We start from the raw sequence: 20,025 nt of genomic DNA on the forward strand, positions 1-20,025 counted from the left end.
TGCCTGGACTGTAGGGTAGATATAGGGGGTGGGTGAAATATCTTCACTAAAAGACACTGAAATCCAAATAAGCTGACTATTATTCACTAGCTTCCCACCAGATCATGTAAATGCTTTACCTGTTCAGCAAGAAAAAAAAACTAAAACTCCATCACACCTGAATCCATTATCCCCTTATTGATTATATTTGGTATTAACACTCTCCCTCTCTCTCCCCTGATTGGCTGCTGGCTTTCTCTTGCCTTTACGTAGTCAGACTTCCTTCATGCCTAAGGATGTGGTGTAATATTTTTTTGACATATCCGAGTTGGCATATGCCCAGAGTTTGCATCCACCCTTGATACTTGATGTGATGTAGTAATACAGGATTGCCAAGGCAACTCAAAGAAGCTCAGGATCATCAACTTATGACTTGATCATGTTTTTCCATTTTTAACAAAAATCCCATGCACTGTAGCTTATCCGCTCATAACTCTTCTGTGGTTACTTCAGGGCAAGCACAGAGACAACACCCCATATGGAGAATATGGTGGCTGGTACAAGGCCTGCAAAGTCAATAGGTATGACACATGGGGTCTTAAATGTATATGAGACTCTTTTTTTTTTTTTTTTTTTTTTTTCATTTATTTTTGTCAAGTTAAATGGTAATGTTTGTTATATCACCAGTCCGACTGTGAACACCACTCTGAGGAATTTGGGTGCGCTGTACCGCCGGCAAGGCAAGATGGAGGCTGCGGAGACCCTGGAGGAGTGTGCCATGAGATCCCGCAAGCAGGTCAGTTACATAATCTGCCTGAATCTAGTGCAGCAAGAAGACTCAGCAACACGCTTTTGGAAAACGGACTCGATAATTCTTGAACATTTTGTATGTTCACCAATTCTAAGTCATACTGATGTCTTCTTTTTACTTCTTCTTTTCTTCTGTGGCCTGCTTTGGATACCAGAGTAACTCAGTAAGTCATTTTGTCTAAAATAGGAGCACCCCCAGTCCCTTCACCAGTTTATAAGCTCTTCATTTTCCATACACCTCCTCACTGTAGAACAAACACTGCAGATTAAATCACTCATGGTCACAGCATCACAGCCAAAGCTCTTAGTAACAATCTTTTGTAGAGTAAGAATTTAGATAGTGAAATAAATAACCTGCTTAGTAACATGCCCCTAAACAATTGCATATGTGTGTGCTTGTGTCTTTTAGGGGATCGATCCCATCAACCAGAGCCGTGTGGTTGAAATTCTGAAGGAGGGTGATGGAGAGAGGAGGAGGAACAGGGATGGCATGTCCAGCGTTAAGTACGATAGCAGCTCAGAGGCTGGAGAGGAAGTGAGTATGGGCATAGAGTGGAGCGGGGTAAGTGCATATCCACTTCATCATCCAATCAGAGATCAGTAGCATTCAGAGCACAGAGCAGCCCTTCCCTAATCAGCTAGCTAGCAGAGACCAGGAGGTTAGAGTGTTGGACAAGACTATAATAGAACATTGTCCTCTGACACTTGAGATTAAAATACCCCCATTTCCCCCAGCACTGATAGAGCAGTGTCTTCAACAGACCTTGGTAGAAGGATTTGTAATTAGATTCTTGCATAGCAGGGTTCTCAGTGTAGAAACATCAACTGGAGAATAGACCTTAATCCGAAATGAGTTTCAACCCTGTGCTATATAACCGAGTTCAGCACTAGTCTAAGAATAGACATTAATCCAAAAGGAGTTTCTAAAGAACAAAAGCGTTTGCATCGCATATGTACATTTGAGTATTGTTATTAGAATATTCGAGAAACAGATGTCTGTGAGTGTGTGGTATATTTGACAGAATGAAATAAACATAGAGATTTATAACTGTATATACTGAATTTATCCTCAAAAATAATAATGATAGTAATAGTTCTCCCCGTGCTTTGGGAGTTTCCTCCCCCAGTCCAAAGACATGCATTGTATGCTGATTGGCATGTCCAAAAGTGTCCATAGTGTATGAATGTATGTGTGTGATTGTGCCCTGTGATGGATTGGCACCCCATCCAGGGTGTCCCCTGCCTTGTGCCCCACGCCTCCTGGGATAGACTCCAGGCTCCCCGTGGTACCGAAAATGGATGGATGATAATAATAATAATAATAATAATAATAATAATAATGAACTGTTATATTGATACATAGGTAGCAGTGTAGTGTACTCTGGTAAGGCTGCTCTGTTCTGTTAGTGTCTACTGATATTTATGTCGAACCAAATGCTGATTGAGTGTCCTGGCATTTCATCAAAGCATGGTTGTTAAGCATGTTTATGCTTGTTTCATTTATGTAACTTTTTTTAAAATTTTTTTGCCTGACGTATTATACATTGTATGTTTTTGTATGATGTTAAATGTGCACTCGAGCATTTTGAGCATCTGTGAAAGCACATGTCTCATGCAGAAGCCAGTGTTAAATTCTCCTTACTCTACTTTAGTCCTCCCTACCAGCATTTCAATTTAAAGGTGCAGTTTGTAATTTGTAAATATGTACCTAGAACATTGTTGATTTGCTGTATTACTATACACTGGATCTTTCTAGTTTCTTCATTTCTCTTCAATTAGTTTTTTGGCCCAAAAATGAGCTGGAAAAGTGTTGTTTAGTTGTTTAGTGTTGCATAAAAGGCAACCCACAAGACATACCTTGTTTCACCAGAGGGTGTTGCAGGAGAAAGCAGGTTGTCTGTCTTCATTGCAATTGCAATTCACATTTAATGTAACAGCAGAGAGCAGTAAAATAAATTACAAACTGCTCCTTTAATTCTCCAAAAGATGAGCAAATCTGCTTCAATTATTACATGAGGCGTACCTCATGAGGAGTACCTGGGTAACCTGTTTTATTTTATTTGTATTTTTTTTTTTAACAAAAGAGATGTATACCATAACATTTTGTAGGAATACATAAATGAATTTACAGTTGATTTGGATGTACACTGTAGTCTCTAGGATGAACTGTTGTAAACTCTAAACTCATCTGAGCACTGCTCTGCTCTTAAGCTAAAAGAGTTCTGTTTTTAAAACTCTGCTGGTGAGCGAGGAGGAAACCTGTCGGGGGCTTCTGCAGGAGGGAGAGATGCTGTGTGTGTTCCAAATGCTTGGCTTGCCTCTGCACTCGTTCCAGCTTTGCTTTATTTTAAACTTCACTGCATGCACTGCTCGTCTGTATAGCCCCATGTATTCTTGCACTATATTGTGTGCATTGCTTTTTTATTATTATTATTATTTATTTATTATTTATTTTATTTTATTTATTTTTTTGTCTTGTATGAGCTGCACCACACTGATAGTACACATTAACCCACGCTTCTACTGCTGCTCACACTTCTGTGTTTTGGAGTGTTCGGGTTATACAACAATGTTTGTGCTAGTTATCAGAGAATGGTGCACAGGCCTTTTGACATTTCCCAAGCTATGATTGTGAGGTTTTAGTTCTAGGAAATAGTTAGAAATATTTGGATACTTGTGATTTACAAAACTTGCGTCATTTACATCTATGTTTGGATTTTGGTGAAAACGAAACCACACACCACCACAGAAGGACTATTGGAGATTGATATAAAACCCAGCCTAAATTTTGAGAGTCTGCTGTTTTTGGTCCTTTCTGTTTGTGTGTTTCTCTCTAAGGTGGTGTGTGGAGCTGTGTGGGTTGTGTGGCGCACGATTATGGTCATATCCCTGGCATTGCAGTTCATACTGAGGAAATCCAAAAGGACTTTGTATTCAGATTGAATAAAGCTTGCAAGAGTGTTCATAGCGTTCGTTTTTTTTAATTTATTTTTTAAAAACCTGAACACTGAAACAACAGACCTAGTCCTTGGCTTAATTTAAATCAAGTAGTTTCTATAGTGATCGCTAAGTCACAGGGACAAGTAAGGATCATGCTCCACGTGATCGAAGACTAACAATATATCGATTTAAAATGTGTTGTTTCACAAAGGAAAACATATAGTAGTTAATATGGTGAAGCTTTTTATTAGGAGACATTGGAAGGTGTCGCCAGTATCAGTGCTAGACAGTTGTAAAGCCCTTCCATTAATTTTTTCGGGATGTAGGACATTGCGTTTTGTAGTTTCTCAGGAACAAGCTGCATATGTTTGTTTTAGCAGCTTCGAGATATTGAGGGAATGACTTTATTAACTGCTATAACATACGTAAGTGAAAACTAACCTGGAACTAACCCATTTGAGACATTTCCACAAGATTAAATGCAACTATAAAGGGATTAAAAAAAAGTATGTCATTCTTTAATAAATGAAAATTATAATAGTTGATCAAATGCTATGGTGTAAGAGAAACGCTCAAAAAACATTGGGATGTGCTGTTATTGAAAATAATCAATGTTGGGGTGGCTCCCAACATAAATTTACTCCACTTTGTGTTTATTCCTTACTTGTTTGATGGACCTTTTTGCTTTGCAACATAATTTCCAGTAGCTCTTACTAGATTTATTAAAGATATAGCAGTCTATGTACTGTACATTTTGTGACACATGTAACATAATGGTATGTCCTATAGTCTAACCTTTTTGAAGTATTTATAGCCATATTGCAAATGTGTTTAGGCAATTTGTGTGTGTGTTTACACTGAGCCTGGTTAGAATGTTTTGATTGCACTGAGCACATAATGAGTGCTGGATTCAGCCATGCTTAAGTAAATGAGGGGGTAACACAGAGCTTCTGTACACAGTCTGTAAAGTTGGAGGGTTGCCAGGGTTTCTAAAAGCAGGCCGGAAGGAAGGGCACCATACTACCTGGTCGTGCTCATTTGGCAACCCGGCACTGGCATCTGTTTATGGTCACTGAGGAAGTAAAGGCAGAATACGATTCATTTGATTGTTCCAGTAAGAGTAGTTGTAGATTATTCATATTGTGACGTACTTGACGTGCGTTTGTGGTTCATTTATGCATGAATCGGCCGTGACCTTCACCTCATCGTTGCCTTTTTTTTTTTTTTTGGTTTTTCATTATCTAACTATGCATGTAGTTGTGCACTAAGTATATTGAGTTATGAGCTTTCTTCAGTTCTCTGTGTTACTAACCAACTGCATCCATTAGTTTGTTGTTCTTAACCTCGCCATGACAACCAATCAGCCAATGAGATCGGTTCTTCTGGATGTGGTGGATTGTACTCTCTTCGTGACGTCCTCGGCTCCTCCTTGCATCAAGGGAAGCAAAAATAACAATAGATGCTAGCTCCACATAGATAGCTTACAGTTAGTTAGTCTTTATTTGACCTTTGCAAACAGGCACTGCAGTAATACAGCCAGCAGGGATGAGCGGGGACTCTGACACCGGCAGAGAGAGAAAAACAATTACAGACATCGGTTAGTTATTTACTTGTCATTTAGTCATCGTTCTTCTTAAACATTAAACCCATGAAGTGTAACAGCCTCCACGCCCAGACCAGTTTTTATTTGCTTTAGAGTTACTGCGGCATTGGCAGGCTGTGTGTGTATGAGGTTTGTGACGGAGCGCAGGGCAGAGCGTGCCAGGCCCGCTTCCACCCTCCCTACTGCACGGTGCTGCTGCAGCTGAGTCACTTGTACACTCCCCTGCTGGAGTCACACAAAGGGTAGACCAACAAAATCACACTTCCTTAGCCAGACAATGCACATCATTTACCCAGGTGCAGTTTTTATGTTGTTTCGAGGCCAGTTCTTCACAGCTAGCCAAATAAACTGACTGACTCCGTGATCCTGCTTAATGCCTATAAACCAGTCAGAAATGACCATAGCTGAACCTTGTGCTTCTCCAGTTTCCCAGTGGAGCACATCATTGTTGGTTCTAGCATATTTGTTGCCCCAAGTTCCACCCCTTTGCTCCCCCTTTCCCACTAGAATCCCATTTCAGACAGGATTTGGAAACTTGTGTTTCTATCAGCACCCATAATAATCAGTGTGTGTCTTCACACAAGTAAAGCATTTTTTTTCACCACTATTGACGCATGTAACCATAATTTTCCAATAAAACACTGTCGGGACTTATGTGGACACGCCCAAAAATTTAAGCCTAAATGGATTTTTCATGGTTATTTAACAACGAGAAATCTGTTAACGTTACTCGGGTGAAGCTTCAGTAAGGAGAAGGTTTAGTTAAAACTAATGAAAGAAGACTTAAGTGAGTGTCGGTGCTTTGAGGTAAAGCTGTTGAAATTTTCCGCCACAGGAAAAATAGTCAGGACAGAGAAGTTTGTACGTTGTGGTTTATCAGTTATGTGAAAAGCTGCATTCATCTTACTAGCTTCAAGAAATAGAGGATGGTGAAGGAATGATGTTTTATAGCTGTTCTAATGAGAACAAACTTGTACACAGTACTGTGCAAAAGTCTTAGGCACGTGCAAAGAAATGCTGTAGAGCAAAGATGCTTCAAAATAATGAAATTAAATGTTTCTACATTCCAAAAAGTACTATAAAGAGCAGTAAACAGTAATAAATGAAACAAAGTCAGTATTTGATGTGATGACCCTTTGCTTTAAAAAACAAAACAAATCTAGTCTTAGGTACAACTTGTGCAGTTTTATAATGAAATGAGCTGTAAGATTTTTTTTTTTTTTTTTTTTTTTTTTTTTTTTGGAGCATCTTACAGAACCAGCCACGGTTCTTCTGGAGATTTTGACTGTCACAATTGCTTATTATTTTTGCAGCAAAATCCAGCAGCCTTCATTATGGTTTATTTTGTCTGAGAAGCAGTCTCTTGGGTAATATTCTGGTTTCTTTACTGACATACAAACATTTTTCTGTTTAATTTAATTTTGTGCTGGATAATTAATGTTTGGAATCTAAAATGTTTTGTACTGACTCGGTAATGTAGAAGTCATAAAATAAAAATCTAGAACAAGGTTTTTACTTTTTAAAAAAAAAAAAAAAAGTCTAAGACCTTTACACAGTACTATATATATATATATATATATATATATATATATATATATATATATATAAGACATAAAGGGTAAAAGGCATGACGTGTCGCTCTTGCTGTGGTATAAGAGGAACCGAACTGCACGCCCCATCATGTTTTATTCCTTCCATAATCCTCTGATAATCATCAAATAACTTGGAAAATTTGTCCCGTTAGAAACGTAATCTAGTTTTAGCTAAAAATATGGCTTCAGGTGTAATAGGTTATCATGTCTGGATACAACGCCAGCTACACAGTGGCACTCCATATGCACCCCTCCACATCGTACCTGGCTTGAATCAGTACTCCGTTTTCTGAGAGCCATGAAGCAGGAAACCAACTGGCTGCTTGGAACTTGGCACACTCGGCATTTGAAGGCTTGGTAAAATGCCGCCCCTGCATGTGTTGGCCATGCCAAGGAATGGCCCTAGAGCACATCCTTTAATAACAAGCTAATGACATTACAATAATACACTAATAACAGAGAATGTAAATATTAGGATGTCATAGATGAGAATAGTTCAAACTAGAGCTGGTAAAGCTCACAGATACAAATGGCCATAGTCTGAATTCTAACCTGATTTAGTCACTTTCATGGAATGAGTCCCGCTTTGACATTATTATTATTATTATTATTATTATTATTATTATTATTAACAGCAGCATCCTGCTGGTTTTGGACTGAACAGAATGGCTGCAGTGTGTATTTGCAGAGGTTAGAAAAGACTTCGTTACAGCTAGATATTGACAGCTAGTGCTAGTCGACACTACTTATAATGTTTCTTGTGATTCTCAATGGTGTGCTTTCTCTTTGTCTGTTCTCTTTTTCTTTTTTTTTCTTTCTCTTTATTAGGCATAAGCCATCAAGATTTTCCCTCCATCTTAATCCCCCTCCCCATCACCTAGCAAAGGATGATCTTGTTCCCTCTGGTCTTTCAATTACGCATCTACAGATTCGTCCTGTTCCGTTCCTGGTGTCTTCGGCGAGACTGCAACCTGATGCTTTCACCTGTTCTCTCAGAAAATTGGGATGGTCGCTTTTTGCTTAATTATCTTTTTCTTCCTCTTTCTCTTCTGTCCCCCTGCCCTGATAATTGTAGATGTTTTTTCCCCTCTGTGTCTGCTTTCCCTTTGTCACTCTCTCTTCTCTTATTCGGTATTAGCTGTATAAAGTGATCTTTACAACTTCGATAAATGGAGAACACGTGCTCCTTTTTGCTGATTAGTCAGCTTTACTGCGTCCACAGTATTGCATTTGGAATTTGTTTTAAAATGTGCAATGAATTTTGTTGTTCTTTTCTTCGGTCTTTTTTGTTTGTAATCTTGTGTTTGATTGGCTTATATTGAAGAGGTAAAGTCTGAGTTTGCCTTGTTATTTTTGGTAACCTGCGTGTCAGTAATTTTATTATTATTTTTTAAAATCCGTGATTTTCCTGATTTAAAAAAAAAAAAAAAAAATTGTTTGGCTTCCTAATTTTAACTAGTGAAATATCCAAAGGTGAACAAGGAGACGAGGACAGCTGTGTCTGTAAACACTGTTACAGTTAGTGGTGGGGTGAAGTGGCATAGACATTCGATTCCCCTCTCCTTTTTATGATTATTACTAATATTGTACTTAAGTATTCATTTTTTTTATTCCACATTATGTTTACAGTGCTTGTCAATGCTTGCTGTGTCTTTGGTTTGAAACACGATAACGCAATGGCTCTGGATCTAGTACCCGTTCTCAGTTTCCTGCTCTGCTGGACAGCGCCGTGACATTTTTCAGCATCTAGGGTTTAAAAATAAATGAGTAGTAATAATAATAATAATAATAATAATAAATACACACTCCAGCACCGCCACAAGCAGGGCCACTCCAGTGCTCCTTCTCAAGCCTGCTGTTACATGGCTGGAGTGCCAAGTAGTCAGCTGATCCTGGTGTGTATGGTTAGTATTTAACTATAATGTTTACCAGAGTATCAAAACAAAGGGACTGAGAAGGCTGTGCGGGGAGAAGAAGAAAAAAATCTGCGTATATATCACACTAACACAAAGGTCACTTTATTGTTGGACTACATTTGTGTCTTGTACTTGTATCTGATCATCGAACGCTAAACATCTAGATATATTAAGGCTCTCAACACACTTGATTCAATAAGGGAATGCTGATTTCAGCGAGTTCACACAAGTCTGCAGTCTGATTCCGAAGACGGGGCTCTTGCAGTTCACCAAATGCTTTGAAATGCAGCTTAGGTAAAATACGAAGGGAACCTGCACGTGAATAAGTATGCTGTCTTACTCCAGACTGAAATCTGTGCTCAAGCTTCTTGAATAAATGTTGAGGATTCTGTCTACACTAATGTTTCAGCTTGTGAACTGAATGTTATGTCAGTTGTGCACTTGTGTAATGAATTGAACACTACATACTTTTCGATTATTTCGTCTGTTAATATTCCATTCCGATTTCTTCTTGCGGTTAACGTACGTCATCTTCACGCTCACTGAAAGGCTTCCCAGAGACAGTGAAGGGTATAAACGTCAACAAACATTTATCATGCTATTCTAATAGACAACGTTATTGTGTTTTAGTGGAATGTGGATTATTTATTGAGATATATATATATATATATATATATATATATATATATATATATATATATATAAATATATATATATATATATAAATATATATGATGTGACTTTGGTTTTCTAGAGCAGTAGTACTGACCTGTAGACACTATCGTAGAGATTAGAACTGCATATATATATATAGACACACATTCATCTGTCTGCATTGTGACGGTTGTTGAATCTCCAATAAAAGATTTCATTTGCGAAGGTTTGGCAGTGGTTACTCATGAAATAATGATATGAAAAAAAAAAATATATATATATATAAGCATTCATATTTTAATATTATAATCTAATTGTTCACCTTGTGTAAGTGAAAAAAACCTCACAGATAATCAGATTATGTTAAATAAACAGTTATGGATGTAAACAAATGGAGCACTGAGGTCTGGAATACTCAATTTAGTTCACTTTTGTGAAGGTGAAAATTTGTGAAAAAAATGTCATTTCCTTTTAAACCTTAATGGAATAAAATTAATCACTGATTATCTCTTTGTAAAAGCCTGAAATATGCTTCGTCTGATTGTACATGAATTAATAGAGGGCAAGCTGTCCTTGGAGACCTCACTGTTCTCAATACACCTCCTGGTGGTCTCTCTAAGTAGTGAACTTCAAAACCAAACACTGCTGATCATTGCTACAAGCCTTGAGAAGTGTGCAGCCCTAGTGATTATACAAACATTATCTTTCAGGTGGATGTTTAACTCGTCAAACTTGTTAATGAAAGCATATATATATATGTGTGTGTGTGTGTGTGTGTGTGTGTGTGTGTATATATATATATATATAGACACACATGAAAAACAATTCAAAAGGCAGGATTGTAGAACCTGCATCTGTAGATTTAATCATTAATATTACTAACATATTTACTAATATGGAAGCAGCAGATAATAGCTAGCAGATAATGGCTATATTGCAATGTGACATGTTACAGAAGAACAACAAAATAATGATAGGCCTATATGTAATATTGTGATCGCTGAAATGAACCCATGCACATTATTGCTTGCAACATTGGTCTCTCAGATGTTGTGATATACTAATGAGTAATCTAGCCATACATATCATGTTCTGTGAGGTGGCTTATAACCATAGATTTTGGTGGGGAAGGACAACATTTATAATGAGAGCCTTGACATAGGCCATCACACTCGACTTATGCTATAGGCTACTATCTAGTGAATTTTTAGAGTAACCCTGTAAGAGTCAACAACATACATGTGTGTCCAACGTACAGTCCAGTAGTTTGTTTTGAACGGTTTTAGACATACCATTATTTAACTTATTTAGATTCAAGGTAATACCATTAACCAGGGTTTATGCATTTCAGCAAAATTTCCAGCCTAACTACATTTTTAAAAAATTACACAAAAGACCTAAAACTAGCTTAACCATTGGAAAAGGGAGAGCTTTTTTTTTTTTCTCTGCACATGAAATGTTTGTTTCCCATATATTCTGATATACCAACATTACTCCATAATTTTCCCTCTCCCAATCTTTGCAATATAATTATACAATAGAAAATATTCTGTGTCATAGACCCATAGACAGTTTATTTTTGTGAAACTTTATTAGAATTATGATTATTTGCTATAAACCTAGATCTTGGTGACCACTGAGTATTTTTTTAAAAAAAGCTATCCCAATCTGGCAACCCTGTCATTAACTGTCTTGTCAACTTCATCTCCTACACTGAAATACAGAAAGTAACCATGCCCTAGTGGACCTCAATCAGTACTTGCTGCAGTTCCAATTTTTGACCGCTAGGTGCAATAACTCTACAGTAGCTAAGTGGGACCGCGAGCGCTCTGCCCCGCAAATGTACTGAATCAACTGAACATTAGCTTAAATTTGCCAAAGGTTGGTCAATCAAAGAGGTCATTAATATTTAAACACTAATGACTTTACTAACTTTAGAGTTTAAAATGTATGGAGTTATGAATGATGAACTTTTGATGAAGATTTGTTAAACGTCTGATATTAATGGTCTATGGAAAAGCCACCACAGGTCAAAGATAAGTCTTCTTTAGGTGTTTAAACAATTTCATCAGTGATGTGATTCAGAAAAGCAGTTACCTTAGGTCAAATGAATCCAGGCCAATCCTTAACTGACTCATAAAAGCAATATATTTGTGATGTGCTATTTTTTCCACATTGTGCTACCATAACCTGTGTTTAGCAATTTTGGTGCAGTATTATGACTGAATATTCAGTGTAGCGTTCGCATGTGAGACAGCTAACGCTATAGTTGAAGTCCAAGAGCGAATGGTGAATTGGTTCACGTGCCAGACCACGTAGTAAAAATAGGCTACGGTCATGTATAGCATATAATTTAAATGTCATGGCCAGACTGTTATTATAAGGATGAGTCAGCAGTCCTCGTTGCTGTAGCTGAATTGAACAAACACTGCTCACAGTAACCAATGATTAGCCGTGATGAAATGATTTTAATGATTAAAATTAATAAGGGCATTTTAATAGCTTAATGAGCAGGAAGAACCCTTGGCATTGTTAAGAGGTTGTAGTCAGAAAGGTGTGCATGTTTTTTTTTCTAATATTGTGAACATGCACATTAATGTACAAAAGAAAAAAATAATAGATGGCAGTGCAGATATATTGTAACAGAAGTTGTATGCATGTAACTATGTAGTCTGTATGTGTGTAATTGATGGTACTGTGGCTCTGCACAGGTGTGTGTGGGGGGGGGGTATACACTCACTTGCCACTTTATTAGGAACACCATACGATAACTGAGTAGGGAAATACACCCCCGCGCTTCGCTCTCAGAACAGCCTCAATTCTTCATGGTATGGATTCCACAAGGTGTACATTCAAGGTATGCAAGATATACAGCTACACATTCATGCTGCAAATCTCCCATTCTAACACATCCCAGAGGCAGTATTGGACTCAGGTCTGGTGACTGGTGAGGCCAGTGAAATCCACTGAACTCCTTTTCATGTTCATGGAACCAGTTTGAGATGACTTGTGCTTTGTGGCATGACACATTTTCAAGCTTGAAAGTTTCCATTAAAAGATGGTAAATTGTGGCCATGAAGGGATGACCATGGTCAGCAACAATACTCACATAGATCGAGGCATTCTAATGCTGCTCAACTGGTATTAAGGAGTCTAAAATGGGCAAAGAAAACATTCCCAACAACATTATACCATCACCACCAGCCAGAACTGTTAACACAAGGCAGGTTGGATCCATGGATTCATGCTGTTCATGCCAAATTTTATTCAGAATTGTATTCTATTTCTTTATTCAGAACTAGAGATTTATCTGACCAGGTAAAATTTTTCCACTGTAGCCTCTGATTCCTTTTATTGATTGACAGAAGTGGAACCCAATGTGGTCTTCTGGTGTTGTAGCCCATCCTCCTCATAGTTCGTGCATTCTGAGATGCTTTTCTATGCACTGCAGTTGTAAAGAGTGGATATGTGAGCAACCATAGCCATCCTGTTCTCTGATTTCTCTCATCAACAAGTCGTTTCCACTGGTAGAACTGCTGCTCACTGGATGTTTTTTGTTTTTCCTCACCATTCTGTGTACAAAACTCTGCGAGACTGTTGTGCAGGAAAATCCCAGGAGATCAGCACCAACACCCATTTTGTGGTCAAAGTTTCTAAGATACATTTTTTTCTGGTGTTTTGATATGAACGTTTACTGAAGCTCTTGACCTATATGTACATGATTTTATACATTGTGCTGCTGTCATTTGACTGGCTGTTTGGCTGAATAATTGCATGAATTAGCAGGGGTACAGATGCTCATATAAAAGTCATGGTTGCGTGTATATGCATAAATGAAGTAAACGAGTACTGGTGTGTGTTTAAAGGATGGTACTGGGGTTCTGCAGAGGGTCAGCTCTCTGGGAAGGATCAGAGACGTCCTGCGTAGAAGCAGTGAAATGCTGGTGAAGAAACTGCAAGGAAACGGACCTCCAGAGCTGCGCTCCACCTCCAAGTAAGCACACTGTACACAAGCTGAGCCCATATGTGAAGTGTGTATTAGTGTCAGTGAATTACATGTTACTTGAACTCTGCTCAAGTTTAAACTCGCTATCTGTAGTGTGTGTGGCATTAACACAATTTTATTTTGGTACATTTCTTTGCACTGCAAATGGAACTTCCATATATATATATATATATATATATATATATATATATATATATATATATATATATATATATATATATATATATATATATATATATAATATGTGTGTGTGTGTAAAAGTAAGTCTAATGGCAGTTTTTGAAACTCGTCAATAAACTTAATATACAACTATATAACACAAATAAAAAATTACTATTATTACACTAGCAATAGTATATAGATAGGTCTTAAGATGAGACAGACATGAGAGAAGGTCTTCCTAAAGCTGTTCATATTTGGAGGTTTAACCGACATTCCATCACAAGTAATTCTAGTTCTTTTCCTTAAGTTTTGTTGCCATGTATGGGTAGATCCAGACAATTACACTGGTAACCACAAATTCCATCTCAGAAAGGTCAAATTATACAGATTTAGATCTTTACTTTATTTACTTGATTTGGCTGAAGTATTCTTGAAAAAACAAGAATAAGACTGGGACTTCCATTGTAGTCAGTGGTGGCTGGTTGAGATTAAATTCTGCTACCTATCATTAAATCACAATTACTATTTTGATCCCATTATGGGTGAGCTTTATAGCATAGGTCCTCATCCTAGGCATAAAACTATTACACATACAGTGCTGCAAAAAAGTATTTGCCCCATTCTGATTTCTTCCGTTTTTGTGTATATCTCATGCTAAATAGTTTTAGATCTTCAAATGAAATACATACAAACATAAAAGAAAGGCAATCTGAGTAAATACACCGTTCTTATTTTTTTTATTGAAGCAAAAAAAAGTTATCCAACACCTATCACCCATGTGAAAAATTTATTGCCCCCTTTAACTTAAAATCTGGTTGTGCCACCTTTAGCAGCAGTAACTGCAACCAAACACTTCAGATAACTGGAGATCAGTCTTTCACTTACTTCTAGGACTTGCTCCTAAGCTTTGGATCATTGTCTTGCTGCATAATCCAGTTGTGCTTGAGTTTCAACTTATGGACTGAAGACCGGACATTCTCCTTTAGGATTTTCTGGTAAAGAGCAGAATTCATATTTCCTTCAATTACTGCAAGTTTCCCAGGCCCTGAAACAGCAAAGCATCCCCACACCATCACACTTCCACCACCATGCTTGTCCGTAGCTATGATGATCTTTTTGTGGAATTGGTATTTGGTTTACGCCAGATGTAACCGGACCTCTGTCTTCTGTCTTCCAAGCAGTTCCACTTTCGAATCCTCAGTCCACAGAACATTCTCCCAAAAGATTTGAGGATCAACAAGGTTTTTTGGCAAAATTCAGACGAGCCTTAATGATCTTCTGGGTTAGCAGTGATTTTTGCCTCGCCACTCTTCCATGGATGCCATTTTTACCCAGTGTCTTTCTGATAGTGGATTCATGAACAGTGACCTTTATTGATGCAAGAGAGGTCTGTAGGTCCTTCGATGTTGTCCTTGGCTCTTTTCTGACTTGCTGGTTGAGTTGTTGCTGTGCTTTTTGGAGGAATTTTGGAAGGTCTGCCACTTCTGGGAAGGTTCAGTACTGTGCCGAGTTTTTCCATTTGGAGCAATGGAAAAAAGCTTTTTTGTTTTTTATTTTTAATAAATTTGCAAAGATTTCAAACACACTTCTTTCACGTTGTCATTATGGGGTATTGTTTGTAGAAATTTGAGGAAAATAATGAATTTAATCCATTTTGATATAAGGCTGTAACATAACAAAATGTGGAAAAAGTGAAGCACTGTGAATACTTTCCGGATGCACTGTAACTACCGGGACAAATACATTTTCACACATGCCCAACTGGTATTGGATAACGTTTTTTGCTTCAATAAATAACGTTATCATTTAAAAACTGTATTTTGTGTTTACTCTGATCAGTTTTATCTTTATATTATATTTTAATTTAGTATGAGATGTACACAAAAACAGAAGAAGTCAGGAAGGGAGCAAATACTTTTTCACAGCACTGTACACAAATGGACAGAGCACCATTTGCGCTATCTGCTCTCTTCCGCATACAGGGGAAAGAGAGTATGCCATTCTTCCCACCCAGAGAGCACAACCAGTTTTGCTCTTGTGACTCCCGGCCATGGATGGCTGTAGCATTGTCTGACTTTTCTGTTGCGCCGCTCAGCCTGTATTGTTGAAATTCTTGCCTGTGATAATCACACATGCCACAGTATGATACGTAGAGATCAGTGCTATTGTCAAATATCAAGTAAATTACCTTAAGAATCAACATCAGTTAAATTGATCTTATTCTCATCATTCATCTTTTTTTCCCCTCCAACAGCATGAAACGCGCTTCCTCCCTCAACTACCTGAACAGGACGAATGATGATCCCTTCCAGGTATACACTACACATGGACCACTGCAGAGCCTTTTCCCAAGTACTCTTACTGTAGCAGTATGGCATGAACACATTTCTTCACACTGCCTCTCTTGCCTGCACTTAGCTTTTCAGATGACAGCCATCGTAAATCTGCAATGTTAATAGGCCCTTGGGGTTCTGCAACATGTTACAGAGCCTGAGATGAAAGACAAGTTGAAATATTAGCTAAAAGAAACTAATGAGTTTAATGATGCAATCGGGAATCAAAACACAACACTGACACTGTATCCTTTTTTTTTTTTTTGGTGTTTAACTGTTTTTTCTTCTCTCCATCCATTTCTTCTTGTCTTTCTCCTTTTCCCCTTCCTCTCTGTTCACTCCTCCCTTTCCATTTTGCTCTATATCTCCTTCTCTCTCTCTCTCTCTCTCTCTCTCTCTCTCACTCACTCTCAGAGCCCTGGGATAAGTAGGTTGAGGCAGAGCCGTGGCTTGAGCTCCAGTAATTTGGATCTGTACAGTGGGAATTGAGAAAATGCCTCTACAACTCCAGCTAAGACCTTACCATGCTATTTCCTACTGCACGACCCAAATCCTCCACTTTTAATAAAAGCTGCTCCTGACAAGATCTCAGCAATCCACAAAGCCGTTCCTGCAATAAATCAGTCAATGCTCTAGGAAGGTTTGCACTTTCCAGCTCCCACTAGTGCAAAATACAATGTAGACATTGTTCGAAGTTTTTTTTTTTTTTTGGTCTTGCTTTCTGTTACTACACTTTCTCATTGTTACCTTAACAGCTATGTTACAGGGTCCACGTGTCTTGGATTAATGTGTCTACTGTTTTAGCGGCCAGGAAACGTATCCTAGATGGTGCAATGCTATTGTACATTATTCTCAGTTAGCAACTTTGAGTATGACATTCTTCCCTAGCTAAAATGATTTGAGTCATATTGAGACTTAATTAATGCATTTTATATTTGTATAAAATATAAGATGAAACCTGTTTTACCTATTTAAAAAAAATCTTATCAGTCTTTGTAAATAATGTTGTTTTTTTTCTGGTCTTTTTGGGGATGAATGGCTGAAATGAAAAGTCTGCTTTGTATCTTTTGCCTGTATCATGTTGGTCCTGGACTGTTACTGTATCTACACTTCCATATCCTGCAGGTAATTGTATTGCTATAGGCTGGGGAATGAGGTATTAGATACAGTAGCTGTAGAGAGAAATACCCTGAAATATTGAGACAAAGAAACTTGATTACTGGGAAGTGCATTATTATTATTATTATTATTATTATTATTTTATTATTGAAGCTTATCTATAATAAAGGTTTGAGCAAAAGGGCAAAAAACCAAACCCTGGACCAACAGCGATATATATATAATGAGGCACTACATGTCATTTGAACACTAACTATATTTTCTTAAAGGTTGAGGTTAGGGGCTTTGTTACTGTACACCGCTTTTAAAAAGTGAAATTAGTCTCTTAAATATATAAAATGAATATACCTGTTACTGCTTGGCTTTACTGTAAGCATTACCATGATGGTGGAATGTTTTGGGTTTTTGGGGTTGTTTTTTTTTGTAAATACTTTGTCTTTTTTACTCTGAATGCTATTCTGTTTTAGAGGAACTCATTGCACATGATTGGATCTTTCTTTTAGCTTGATCCTTCTACTGATTTGTTACTGAAACTGGCTATGTATAATGATGTGCCAATTAAGTACGAGGTTTGTTGAATGTGAGTGGTACAGGAGTTTCTCAGGTAACGCCAAACCGATGAGATATTTATGTAATAAATATGAAACTCTGCAAGCGTGTGTTAAGCTGTAAAAGTTTTAATATTCCATATAAAAATGCATTGACTGTCAGCAAGATAATATTTGTCGATTATTTGAAATCGTAGACGTATTGATGTTTCCTTTGAGCTGTTTTTGTGTACGATATTGCAGGTTTTTTATGACACGTTTGGCATATTTCTACAAAGAACCAAAGTACTTTAGCAATTTTATGGACGTGTATAATTCCTCATAGTGTGATTCAGATTTCATAATGCTTATGGTGTGAGGAGGATTTTTTTTTAAACGTTACACGAGGCAATGTGTTTGAATGTTTTATAAGCCTCAAAGACTTTTACTCGTAGAGAGTTGCATGTGATGGTGATGGGAAAAGGTCAATATGGAGTGTTTTAAAGAGGGCTCTGCATGGCTGTAAAACGCTTTCCTTTGAACTCCACAGGTGTTGGGTACGATAGCCATAGAAGGCCTGCTGCTGAGTATAACTGCCATCTGTATGATTGATACAATCTTTATTTTGTGATGTAGAAGATGTTGTGGTGAAAATAAATCTTTCAACCTTCTATGGCATTATTGTTTGATCGATCTTGCTTTATTTGATACGTACACACGGATTGATTATTAACGTCATAAGTAAGGAATAAAACAACAGGGTTTGCTGTCGCAGGAAAATAATCAATAACATGATGCAGGTCATTCTGAGGTGGAGTTACTGTCACCACACTGTTGATTCTTTCTAGTTAATAATCCAGAAAAGATTATTCAGTCTCTCCAGGATTTCACGATTTTGTCATAGCAGAAATTACTACACATTCAAACAAACGCCGCAATATACGGAGCAGCTTGCAATGATCACAGATTTTCTGCAGATTTGGGCCAAGACAGGTTATGTGACATCATCACAACACGCATTCACAACAAGCCCTGTTCGATTCACGTGCATTGAACACGAGTGCAGCTAAAAGGTCTCATTTGTTTGTCTCATCAATAACAACATAATGTAGCGTAGCTAGTTTTTTTCTCTAATGTCAGCCAACACATACATAAAATTCTGCACTATGTATATTTATTCATTTATTACTATTTGTTGCTCACCCTCTACTGTGACCTGTGCAATATCCCATTTGTCACTTAGCTGTATATAAACGAGGTGTTACTCCTCTGTATATATTCATATTCTTATCCATCTGTACATACATATGACCAGTATTATCATTTTTTCTACTATTATTTTTACTTTTCTATACCTATTATATAATATATTTAGAATTTTTTCTATTCTATTCCTATTCAATGTGCATTCTTTCTTTATCTGTCTTTTGTGTAATTGAGCTGCTGTAACGAGGAAATTTCCCCAGTGTGGGATCAATAAAGTTTAATCTTCTCTTATGTTACCGACAAACATCGCTGTGAAAGACCGTGCAAAACAATTTCGTGCAATTGCAATTTCGCCAATTCGAGTAGTTTTCTGGAAAGAAAAGAAAAAAAAAACTGCAGCAAAAACTAGTATTTGTGGCTGCAACAATCACAAAGAAACTGCAAAATCCTGTACGGACTGCTTACAGCAGCACGTCCCATCATATAAAGTTCTGTCCCTGGAGACTCCTTCCAAAAAAATCTCACAGAAAACTTCATATCATGAATTACACATGATTTTCACACGATCCAAGACCATGTGGGAAAAGGTGTTACTATAGAAACACTAACATATCCAGAGTATGTTAATATAAACGTTACGGACAGAGCTACTGTTATAAAGAATTGAGAATTCAACAGCACTGTGGTAGAGATATAAGACCAGCAATAGAATTGAGCATAGAGTTACCTTATAACCCTTTTTTTTTTTTTCAAATACTACTTGTATTGTAAAACTAGTGGGATAATTTTTTTCTGTGTACTTCTATGTGAACATGCCAGTCACTTATAAAATATTGAGTTCTCCAGAGTTTTTTTTTTAATCTTCATAGCAACCATAGCTCTTACCGACTCTCTTTCTAGAGCTTTCTCTCTGTTTTCTACACTCTCAGGCAGCTATAAAAAAAAGAAACTTGCAAGAGCAGGTGACTTCATTAGTGCATGTTCTTCACCGCGTTCCTTCTTGAAAAGCTTTTGATTTGACATCTCTGTCCTCCTCGCCTCGGAGTGACAGCAGAGATACGATCATAAAGTGCTCATACTCTTGTAGAGTTTCTGTAGCGCTGCTGCAGTGACAGATCTGCTGACGAAGCAAATGAAGCAGCAGTGTGGCAGAAAAATTATAACCTACTTCTGAGACT

General features: G+C 37.5%; 1 protein-coding gene across 4 annotated transcripts in view; it reads left to right on the forward strand.

The window, feature by feature from the left end:
- The window catches only part of klc1b (kinesin light chain 1b), a 43,326-nt gene extending 25,007 nt beyond the window's left edge, over positions 1 to 18,319 (forward strand). For 2 of the 4 annotated variants that reach the window (XM_053621642.1, XM_053621643.1), the window contains exons 11-16: positions 493 to 560; positions 667 to 775; positions 1,199 to 1,351; positions 13,361 to 13,488; positions 15,917 to 15,974; positions 16,410 to 18,319. In XM_053621642.1, coding sequence (XP_053477617.1) covers positions 493 to 560; positions 667 to 775; positions 1,199 to 1,351; positions 13,361 to 13,488; positions 15,917 to 15,974; positions 16,410 to 16,484 — 591 coding nt within the window. In that variant the 3' untranslated portion in view covers positions 16,485 to 18,319. Of the gene's footprint in view, positions 1 to 492; positions 561 to 666; positions 776 to 1,198; positions 1,352 to 7,752; positions 9,489 to 13,360; positions 13,489 to 15,916; positions 15,975 to 16,409 lie in introns of those variants that run through there. The other 2 variants (XM_053621644.1, XM_053621645.1) reach the window with 2 other exon arrangements.
- The last annotated feature ends 1,706 nt before the right edge of the window (positions 18,320 to 20,025 follow it).

This window comes from Ictalurus furcatus, chromosome 3 (genome assembly GCF_023375685.1).
Source record: "Ictalurus furcatus strain D&B chromosome 3, Billie_1.0, whole genome shotgun sequence".
NCBI classification, from domain to species: domain Eukaryota; kingdom Metazoa; phylum Chordata; class Actinopteri; order Siluriformes; family Ictaluridae; genus Ictalurus; species Ictalurus furcatus.